Genomic DNA, 12,110 nt, shown 5'->3' on the forward strand with positions numbered 1-12,110 from the left:
GCGATATCATGCAAACTGTATACATTTGAACTAACAAATAAAAAGGTGTCAAAAATTAATATATGAGAAAGAATAATATAAAAAAAAATTATATAAAAATGGCCGGCAGGCCAAGTTGCCAGCAACAGAGGTTATATTTATATTATTTATTTATTTATTATTTTTAATAATCATATTAGAAATATTCACGCTAGAAATATTGTTTATATAGGATCTTTTAAATATTATTTTTTCTTAAAATATTAATTCAGAAATATTTTTGCCTAAAACTGTAACAGTTCAGTAAGGCAACGCTTGACTGTCGTTCAAAGGTGCCTGAATGGTAACAAATTTTTCAAGCTCATGTTTTGATCGTTTGTTGACAATAACCAATTGATACGAAGAGTTAAAACGATATCTTTTTTAAAAATATTGTTTGTCTGTCTGCCTGTACGTTTGTTCCGATATCACACAAAAAATTAGCAGACCCAATTGGATGCGCTTTTTACACTTGTATTTCTAAAGTTATAATTTAAAATTAATGTATATTTTATTGAATTTGATTGGACACGCTGCCGCATGCCCATAGATCTTGATATATTATCTAAAAATGGTCCATTTCATTAGTTTTCCTATTTCTAAAAGCCACACCGACCTTCTGTGCTAGGACTTTGGTCATCTTCTCCGTCGTAAGAGGCGAATAAGGGGGCAATAACCTCCTAAAACATCACCAAAGTCTAAATGTGGTTTCCAACCTGCCTGCAATGCATGACAACTACTGGCAAAATCTACAAGTTACAAGTTTTTTTATTAGTTACTTACTTTACAAGTTGTAACTAATCGCTGTATCTTTTGTTCAAGTCCAATAAAGTATTCTAATAAAATCCTATAAAATATATATAAATTCCACACGTACCAAGTAACAATTTATACCAGAGGGAGACTTTGTACAAAAGTCGATTGCTTGGGTACCTCTGTCCTATTCGTGTTTCTACCATGAAGCAGTTGTGTTTGTATGGCTGTGTTTCGGTTTGAAGGGCGTGAATTTACTGGGTACAGAGGAATAACACCTGAGTCCTCCGGAATAGCAACGCATGGGGGGTATCATGGGCAAAACAGTATACTCTGTTATGTCCATGGTACTGCTCATGTCTATAGGCGACGGTTACCACTCTCCATTAGGTGGGCCGACAGCTTGTTTGCCATTCTAAGTTGTATAAAAAAAAGTAACAGGCAAACAGTTCTTAATTTAATTAATTAAGTCACTATAATAATTAAAAGTGTATCACAATTTTTCTTATAAGTATGGAAATATTATTAACTTTGTCCATAAATTGCAATTAATGAGAAAAACAAAGAGGCGTCATTACATAAACTTTTTAGTTATAATTATCATGGTATTTTTGTACGAGCGTGTTAAAAGTTGCCTCATTAAAATTAAATAAGCTATAAACTTGCTTAATTAAAAGGCGACTCGAACATTATACGGCGTAATTTTTTTATAACTGCGCTATTATATCTTGAGGTGAATAATTGTAACATAAAATTTTAATATACCAAGTACAATGAAAGTCCCAGAGGGATACTTTGTACAAAAGTCATTTGCTTGGACACCTTTGTCTCATTGGTGTTTCTACCGTGAAACAGTTGTGTTTGCACGGCTGTATTTCGGTTTGAAGGGCGGGATATGGCAGTGAATTTACAGGGTACAGAGGAATAACACCTGAGTCCTCGGGAATAGCAATGCATGGGAAGTATCATGGGCGAAACAGTATACTCTCTTATGTCCCTAGTACTGCTCATATCTATAGACGACGATTTCCACTTTCCACCAGGTGGACCGTCAGCTTGTTTGCCATTCTAAGTTGTATAAAAAAAAATGGAAGGATGACATTAGGAAAACAGCCGGCCCAATATGGACCCGCAAAGCAAAGTACAAGGCGGAATGGAACTCTTTAGAGGAAGTCTATGTTAAAAGACAAGCTGTTTCGGATTAACGACCGTTTATCGACATTTAATATCAACATAAATTATAAATATTAGTTTTAGAATTTTTATTTTATTTATTTTTACTGGAAAATAATGGTTCTTTCTGAACATCTTTGTAATGGTAGGTTATTTTATACTTTATCCTTTCATTTATGTGAGAAATCTGTGGCTTGACTTATTTAGGTAAGTTAAACATAGTAGAGTTGTCATTATATTTAAATTCAGCGAATAATACAATAAATATTCGTAAAATTATTATACATTATATTACTAACTAGTTCTCAAAGTACAATCTCTTCATGCGGAACTAGATGGCGTTGTTTAAAAAAATATTATCGCCCTGTTTACCGCGATATTTCTCTTCTTTCTTGTAATTGCATTTACATCTATTCTCGCCATTAAATAAATTATTATTTCTAAAAAGTATTATGTCTGTTTGTATTACTATTATTACATATTTAATTTCCATATACGTTCACAGTGAAGTGCTGCGCGGGCGCAACAGTTAGTGTGACGGTTTCCCCTCTACACGCGCCCGCCATCCGTCTGACGATGCCAGCGACATCTGCTCGGACGGTTACACATCGCATATTCGTCAATGCAAGACCAATCTGTAAAGAAATAAATAGCAAAAATCAATATCAATAGATCGTTTCGGTTAGCGACTGCGTAAGAAAAACAAGACACTAGATGTCGCTATATCATTTTATCTCGTGAATTCGCTAATATTTTTGCTGGCAAGCAATTATACTTGCATGGCGGTATTTCAGTTAACGATGTAGTATAAGTATTATGAATACGAATATAAGTATGATTTTTAATATGACATCATGTCAGCCGTTAACTGTCCACTGCTGAACTATAAGCTTCCCCCATAAGGGAGTGTTTGCCAGTAATTGCCACGCTTGGTAGGCGGGTTGGCAACCGCAATTAAGATTTGGTGATTTTTTAAAAGGGACGCTGCTGCGCATCCATCATCATCGACCATTCTTCTTCTACTCTTCTTCTTCTTCTCTATCTCTCAAGATATCTACGGGAAAAGAAGGGGTAGCCCATTCTATATAGGGACCACACGGCGATGTTAAAATATAATTCTTACTGATAGTCCGCATTATTAATATTCCACCTTACAAACAGCAAGAACAGCTACTTCACAGCAGAGATACGAGTGAGAAAATTTAGTAGCAGCAACATTACCTGTATATCCACATTGTCATCTGTCATGCCAGTATCGATATCGTTGCTCTCACTATAGATGAGTTTAGACTCGTCGACGTCCTCACAGTCACCACATTTCCAAATACCTCCAGTCAGGATCGGTGTGTCTTCTAAAAATGAAGTCGCAAAATGCTGGATCATTTTATTTAACATGATGATTTTATAAAGATCATGCTAAAAAGAAAGATAGAGGGCAAAAGAGAAGGAGGGAGAACTAGGAAGAACCGCATAGACCAGATAAAGGAAAGAGTAGGTGTCATGTTACATAAGGAGGTCAAATATTTGATCTGGAATAGAACAACTTCGAAGCTGCTACTTGCATGGCTGTATTTCAATTAAGGGTATAATATAAATATTATGAGCAGGAGTGTAAGTATGATTTTGAAAATAACAACGTGTCACCCGTTAACTGTCCACTGCTGAACATAAACACGCCTTCAACAAGCCTTCTTCATAAAGGGAGTTTTGCCAGTAGTTGCTACGCTTGACAGGCGGGTTGGCAACCGCAGTTAGGCTTTTAGAGATGTTTAAAGTGGGATGCTTCTGCCCATTCCTTGGCCTCCCTTAGTCGCCTCTTACGACACACACGGGAAAGAAGGGGGTGGCTTGTTCTATCCTGAGGTCACACGTCAAATTTACTACAATATCCACCTTTAATGGATTGAAATCTATAAAGTTTACAGTCATAGCAAGTATCTTACAGTTATACCTGATCCAGTCCACCTACATCTCAAGAGAATAGCTTGTAATTGAGTTTAAATGTACAAAGGAAAGCGCTCAGACACGAGCCAATAGAAAAGTTCGTTAAGTTATATAAAGTTATTTACTAGCCTGTTATAGAGAAATATAATGCATCTATCTGGAAAGCACTTATACTTAAGCAATTTTCAAAATTAAATTGAAAAGGTCTTTGTTTATACTACTTTGGTGGCAAATAAGCATATTAAGAAACCTTAAGATGCCTTTTTTAAGAACCCCATGCGGAAGTCTCTTGAGAAATCTTCGGCAGGAAAATCATTCCGGAACCTGAGTGTTCGCAAGAGGAAGCTCCTTTGAAACCGCATTGTGCGTGACCATTCTACTTTTAAGATATGAGAAGAAATTCCAAGGCTATTGATTAACAAGTGGTTATTATAACATTCTTGAATTCCTCAGTGACACATTTTTTATCTCCACCAATTCACAGTTTCTATCAGATATTCAAAGCCATTCTTTTATTAAGAACTCTGTATTTTATTTTAACATTTTACTGTACAATAAAATGTTACAAACAAACAAACAATATCTATATATTTTTGTATATTTTTCACTGTATCTTGTCCAATTTTAAACCGATTATGGTAATTTATGCAATCGCAATCGCTTTTATAGTCACTTGAGATACTTTTCCCCATCGGTTTTCGGATTTGTCAAATGTTTCGAATACTTTTTCGGACATAGCCCTCTCCACAGCTCTCTTAGTAATTTGAAACTTTGTAAGAACGAGTTCATAAGTACTCGTTACCAATACGTATTCTTAAATACATTTATTTATGTATTTATATTTTTTTTTTTATATACTGTATTATATCAATAATACATATACTCGTAATTGTTAGTTGGTGTACATTGACCCTTATCTGTGAGAGCTGTATACACCTTTATATATATATATATATGTGTGTGTGTGTTCATATGGCCTTAAGCTTGGTAAGGAGGAGTAAGACTTTTTTGTTCAAACTTAGATTTAAGCATTTTTGAATAGTAGTTTTTCTCTTTTACTTACTAATAATATTGTATATTGTCTGCTTAATTATTGTGAGCATATTGTTGGTGTGTCTTTTATAAATAAATAAATAAATCAATCGTTAACTGTCCACTGATGAACATAGTCTCCCCCATAAAGGGGGGTTTGCCAGTGGTTTTACACACATGACGGGCGATTTTTTTTATATAATTTACTTTTATTTTTACATTTTTTTTTCGTAAGTAGATTTAGTTATGAATTAGAATTTGTATTTTAAATAGAACGCTACGTTTTACCATCATTGGGCACTTATTAGTAATCATTTTCATGATTTTTATTACTATCGTCATCTTTCTACCCTTATCCCAATTATTATTTGGGGTCGGCGTAATATGTTTTCCTCTTGCATTCTTTTCTATTCCCAGTCATTTCCGCATTCACTCCCATTCTGGCCATATCGTCTTTCACACAATCCATCCATGTCTTTTTAGGTCTTCCTCTGCTCTTATAGCCATCTACATTCATTCTTAATACTTTTTATTACTAATCTTACTAATATAAAAAAATTACAACAAAACAATATCTGTACGTGAAAACTATTTAAGAAAAATTGATATGAAAGGTCGTGGAGTGGGAGTTGGTCCGGATATGTTGCAATGGAACAGATAGTCCATATTACTACCAATCCCTCCCCCTTCCCATATTTGTTTTACACAAAATCAGTGTACAAATATAGAGTATTTTATATATTAAGTTACCAGAGGGAGACTTTGTACAAAAGTCGATTGCTTGGGTACCTCTGTCCCATTCGTGTTTCAACCGTGAAGCAGTTGTGTTTGCATGGCTGTGTTTCGGTTTGAAGGGTGGGATATGGCGTGAATTTACTGGGTACAGAGGAATAACACCTGAGTCCTCAGGAATGGCAACGCATGGGGGGTATCATGGGCGAAACAGTATACTCTGTTATGTCCATGGTGGCCGTCAGCTTGTTTGCCATTCTAAGTTCTATAAAAAAAAAAAAAAAATACTACATAATCTATCGGTGTAAGAGAAAGGGATTGTTGGTGAAGGCATCTAACGACCCTATTGCTAGCAATATACAAGACAACCTCCACGCAAAACCATCATGATTACTTCTTGATGAATTCGTTTCTATGGACCAACTGGCCTGCTTTTCACCTATCATCTCTCACTGGTGCCCCGTCAGAGTATACCGATAGCGCAGGTGGAGTTACCATTTAATTTTTACCCATTAAAAAAAAACGTATCAGTGTAATAAATTTTATATATGGTATATCCGTTCAATAGTTTTTGCATGAAAGAGTAATAAACATCCATCCTTTGGCCCAAACTTTCGAATTAATAATAATAATAGAATTTTTATCACAAAAAAAAAATATATTCACCGTCTTCCTTATCACCGTCTTCAATGAAATCTACATTATCACCGTTCAACAATAAAGCTATAACAGCATCCATATAGTCTTCATCACTGCTCACATCACCGCCCAGAACAATCACAATAATGCATATGTTAATAATTAATAGACACTTTAGAAACATAACTATAAATAGACACTATTAGATATTAATTTAATTGTTAATTTAGTGAGATTTAATTATTAATTTAGTGTGATTTAATCAACTCACTTTGACACCGTTCTCACAATACGACTGTTACATAACATATGATAGCTGACTTACTTAATATCAGTTTCAATGAACTCTAAGTGATAACTTAACTTACCTACAATATTAATGTACATAAATAATTATTACTTACTGCAAACATTATTGTTTACGTCTGTCTAATTCTATTTTGATATGAATTATATATATATATATATATATATATATATATATATATATATATATATATATATATATATATATATATATATATATATATATATATATATATATATATATATCTGTCTAAGAAAAACACAACTGCTTCACGGTAGAAACACGAATGGGACAGAGGTACCCAAGCAAATGACTTTTGTACAGTCTCCCTTTGGAAAGCTTAATTATCTATTAAGCAAATAGCCACATAAGTATATAGATTACGAGATTGAGAACTGGATATTATATATATATATATATATATATATATATATATATATATATATATATATATATCTTATATATAAAATTCTCGTGTCACGGTGTTTGTTACCAAACTCCTCCGAAACGGCTTTACCGATTTTTATGAAATTTTGTGTGCATATTGGGTAGGTCTGAGAATCGGCCAACATCTATTTTTCATACCCCTTAATGGTAAGGGTGACCTTCTCAAAATATTTCTTTTTATTTTTTGAACAAATTTTTCCATTTTTATTTTATTATGATTAAGCATTTTGAAAAATACACACAACTTTAAATTTTCATCGTTTTACGATCAACCCCTGTCTTGTAATCGCGATTTTTATATTTCGCAATAAGTGGTAAAACAACGTTTACGGGGTATATATATATATATATATATATATATATATATATATATATATATATATATATATATATATATATATATATATATATATATATATATATATATGAAATAATATATAAGTTCTTATATACGTACATCAATTTGGATAACCACCATTGCTTTTGTATTTCGTCGGTTAATAAGAAAATTTTCAGATTAGAACTTTGCTAGAGGTAAAAAAAATTCAAAAACGAAATCTTCATAATACATTGTTCACGTTAGTTCGACTTTAACCTTTATCCAACACGAAATAAGGACGAAACTTGCCTAGCTACCTTTTATATTGTTCGCAAGGCAGACATTTTAAGATCCTTTCTATGTCAGATTCAAGGCATAAAATTAAGGATATCATACTTTATTCGAAGCTGCCTCGCCGACCCTAGATTTAAAATTTACCTGAGGTTATGTGAAAAATTTCAACAGGTTAAATATTATGCAGACAATCAACAGATACTCTTTTAATCTTATTTTTCGGGGGAAAAGTGATTCTTTTTTATGCCACTGAGATGATAAACAAGCATACGGTTCACCTGTTGATAGCAGTTTATTATTAAAAAAACAATTAATTATTTATTTACTATTCACCATAAAACTGGGGAATCCGTCATTCTCCCCAAAATGGTCTTTCTCAGGTCGCACTCCACGCGGTTTCTGGAAACTATCGTGATTCATAATTGTCGAATTTGTTACGATGGGCCAACTGATCTGCTTTCATTCTCACCTATCATCTATCACTGGTGCCTCGACAGTACATACTGGTAACGCAGGGGGTTACTATTTCATAGTCACCCTTTAAAGAATCTTAAGAAACCAAAACAATATTTTTAGAAATTTTTGTCTCGTGGATGTTTTAACAGGTGATTAAAAGAATTTTATGGTCGAAGGATGGCAGCAGCATGCTACTTAAAATATCACCAAAGCCTAACTACGATTGCCAACCCGCCTGTAAAGCGTAGTAACTATTAACCCCCCCCCCCCCCCCTCTTATGGGGAAGGCGTATACCCAGTCATGAACAGGTAACAGCTGATTTAATAATAAAAAAAAGTATGGACACTCCCTGGCACCCGCTGCGATCTGACCTCACCCCCTCTCAAACACGCTTCAGCACTCGAAACTATATTTCCCAGCGCTAATTGTAACTACACATGCACTCATTGTTATATGTATGTACATATTATTACTTCTGTAGTTGTGACAGGCACGGATTGTGGCGTTTCTGTATGAAATGTTATATATATATATATATATATATATATATATATATATATATATATATATATATATATATATCATACAGAAACATACATATAACAACAATAATTTAATAACAATGTTAGCAAAGGTGAACTTATCTCTAAAAGAGATTTCTTCCAGTCAACCTAACACAGTGGCATAGGAAGTAGTGGGTGGGCAGTAATAGTGCTAAACAGAAGTTAAAATAAATATTTACATAAATATTCAAGGTATGCTATTAGTAAACTGGTACTTTTTGTTTTAACATGCAGTTGGCTTGCGATATTCAAACGTAATTACAGTATTTTTTTTATTTTTATTTTTTATACAACATAGAATGGCAAAGCAAGCTGACGGCCCTCCTGATGGAAAATGTTAACCGTCGTCTATAGACATGTGCAGTACCATGGACATAACAGAGTATACTGTTTCGCCCATAATACCCCGCATGCGTTGCCATCCTCAACTCGAGGACTCAGGTGTTATTCCTATGCACCCTGTAAATTCACTGCTATATCCCATCCTTCAAACTAAAACACAGTTGTGCAAACACAACTGCTTCACGGTTGAAACACGAATGGGCAAACGACTTTTGTACAAAGTCTCCCTCTGGTGTATATTTCATACTAGCGGCCCGTCCCAGCGTCGCACGGGTGGACATTTTTAACATTTCCCTTCACTTCTCTGCTCCTATTGATCGTAGCGTGATGAAAAGTATACTATAACCTGTCCAGGAGTATGAAGAATAATTGTACCAAGTTTCGTTAAAATCTGTCGAGTAGTTTTTGTTTCTGTAACGAACATACAGACAGACAAACAAAAATTTTATTGATTGCATTTTTGGCATTAGTATCGATCACTAATCACCCCCTGATAATTATTTTGGAAATGTATTTCATGTACAGAATTGACCTCTCGACAGATTTATTATAAGTATAGATTAATGTATACAAGAAAACATTGTGTACACTTACTTCGGTAGCAACCCTGTGAACTTAGGTGCTAAATTCGGATCTCAATGAAAAGTCTCCTTGACACTTCAGTGCGGCCGTAAATTTTGCGAGGGTTTTATTTCGCTTCATCTCCGATGAATAGCGTTCTTGTATTATTTATCGTTTACTTTTTCGACTTTTTGTCACATGACTTCCTCAGCCTATTAAATTCCAAGAGATATATTTTATTTTTTATTGTCAGTCACTTCTAATTGAGTATGTTTTGTTTTTCGAGGAAAATAGCAATTTTGATAGTGGCAAAACATACATTATGATAATTATTAAAAGGTGTTATATATTCAAACCAACTGCCTAATCTTCATGCTAAGATATCGTGTTACGGTTGGTTAAATATAAATCTTACTATTACTATAGGAATTGTGTGTGTGTGTGCCTGCGTGCGTGCATGCGTGCGTGCGTGCGTGCGTGCGTGCGTGCGTGCGTGCGTGCATGCGTGCGTGCGTGTGTTAAGTGCTTGTAAACAAGTCTATTTGAATAAAGACAAATTGAATTAAACGTGAATGGTATGTGGTCAAAATCTCTTCAGGATCATGAAGCACATTTATTCTCAGTGTCATTGTATATCATCTACACTCACCATTGTTTTACATCTGTTTTATTTAAAGCACTGCTTATAATTCTCTCAACGGTCACGCAGTACAAAGAAAGATAAGCCATGATTAATTACTTTATGTCGGATGCCCACCATTATATTAGTCCTGGGGACTGGAGACCTCTTTAAATAATTCAAAATTATTTTATAAGTACAAAAACTTCAAGTGTGACAATTTTATTATTATTTTGAATTAATATGCAAAATATTTTTTTTTTTTTTGTATTTTAAAAGTCGCTGGCATCGCTCGCACATTAATGAAGATATTCCCTAAAATACATACAAAAAAATAAAATCGAACAAAAAATATGGTTAGCTGATAGAGAATGCCATACATTAAGCTCGCCACTTGTACAAAATTTTATTGTGCATTAAAGAAAAAGAAACATAAATATATATTACACTTATGAAGTATAAAATGTGATCTTATCACTAAAGCAATTTCTTCCAGACAACTTTTGTACCGTTGCACCTCTTATAATCCAAACTATGCTGAAACAAAACTGAAGTTATAAAGTCCTTCACCGTGTTAGGATGGTTTTTTTTTTTGATGGGTGAAAATGGTATTGTAACCCCGCCTGCGCTAACGGGATACGCTGGCGGAGCACCAGTAAAGGGTGATAGATGAGAATGAAAACAGGCCAGTTAGCCCATCATGATGAATTCATCAGGAATTAACCACGATAGTTTCCAGGGACAACCGCGAAGAGATCGACCTGGTTGGATATATTGCTAGCAATGGAATTCTCAGTCTCCACTGCTAACAATCCCTTTCCCCCCGTGTTAGGATAGTTAGAAAAGATCTCTTTAGACAAGTCCACCCTTGCTAACAAGTTGTTAACGAATCGCTGTATATCTTTTTTATAAAGATAGTATGTCTGATTGGTTTAACTATTAAAGTCGTCTCATCCCGGCATAGAATAGGCCGCCGCTTCCTTACCCAAGGGTGTAGTTAGAGGCGACTAAGAGAAAACGGGGAGGGATAGGCAGCAACGTCCCTCTTAAAACATCTCTAAAAGCGTAACTGCGGTTGCCAATCCGCTTCCCAAGCGTGACAACTACTGGAAAAACCCTCCAAGAGAGGCTAATGTTCAGTAGAAAACAGTAAAGGCTGATATGATGATGATTACACTATTTATATAAATTTATTTGTTAATTTCCCATAAGGGGAGTTTTGTGAATAGTTGCCACGCCTAGGAGGCGGGTTGGCAACCGCATTCTGGCTTTTAGAGATGTTTTAAAAGGGACACTGCTGCCCATCTCTCGCCCTCCCTTAGTCGCCTCTTACGGCAACCACGAGAAAGAAGGGGTGACCCAACAGAATGATAATTTAACAAAAATCCAATACAAAAAAAATACAGTAACACTTAGTAACAGATTAGTGTAAGAATAGGATACAACTCAACGAGATCGGGGGGAAAGGGATTGTTAGCAGTGAAGACTGAGAATTCCATTGCTAGCAATATATCCAACCAGGTCGACCTCCTCGCGGTTCTCCCTGGAAACTATCATGGTTAATTCCTAATGATGTCATGTCCAGTTAACCCATCATGATGACATGATGGGTTAACTGGCCTGTTTTCATTTTCATCTATCACCCTTCACTGGTGCTCCGCCAGCGTATCCCGTTAGCGCAAGCAGGGCTACCATACCATTTTCACCCATCAAAAAAAAAACTCAACGAGATCAATTGAAATCTCAAAGTTTGATAGAAATATCTGAAATCTAATAATAACATAGCTTCTAGTGACGTAATCGGAATTTTTACACAATATAAAATTGCGGTTGACATTTTCGCCTTCAATAATCAACCGTAGTTGTACACTTTTAACAAAGGCATTCGAAGTTTAATTTCGATTATATTT

The 12,110-nt window shown here is 34.7% G+C and overlaps 1 protein-coding gene across 2 annotated transcripts; it reads right to left on the bottom strand.

Moving 5' to 3' along the window:
- Positions 1-1,250: 1,250 nt before the first annotated feature.
- On the bottom strand, positions 1,251-6,611 carry LOC113510244 (uncharacterized). 2 transcript variants are annotated; one of them, XM_026893698.3, is made up of 4 exons: positions 6,563-6,611; positions 6,319-6,404; positions 3,166-3,296; positions 1,251-2,579 (listed from the first exon to the last, which is right to left on the bottom strand). In XM_026893698.3, the coding sequence occupies exons 1-4, from the start codon at positions 6,598-6,600 to the stop codon at positions 2,427-2,429; spliced, it is 408 nt and encodes a 135-aa protein (XP_026749499.3). In that variant the 5' UTR covers positions 6,601-6,611; the 3' UTR covers positions 1,251-2,426. The 2 variants fall into 2 exon arrangements, with proteins under 2 accessions (XP_026749499.3, XP_052748778.1); XM_052892818.1 differs by having other exon boundaries at positions 1,255-2,579; positions 6,319-6,586.
- Positions 6,612-12,110: the final 5,499 nt, after the last annotated feature.

This window comes from Galleria mellonella, unplaced genomic scaffold, assembly GCF_026898425.1.
Source record: "Galleria mellonella isolate WM207_F2 unplaced genomic scaffold, CSIRO_AGI_GalMel_v1 utg1674, whole genome shotgun sequence".
In the NCBI taxonomy this organism is placed as follows: domain Eukaryota; kingdom Metazoa; phylum Arthropoda; class Insecta; order Lepidoptera; family Pyralidae; genus Galleria; species Galleria mellonella.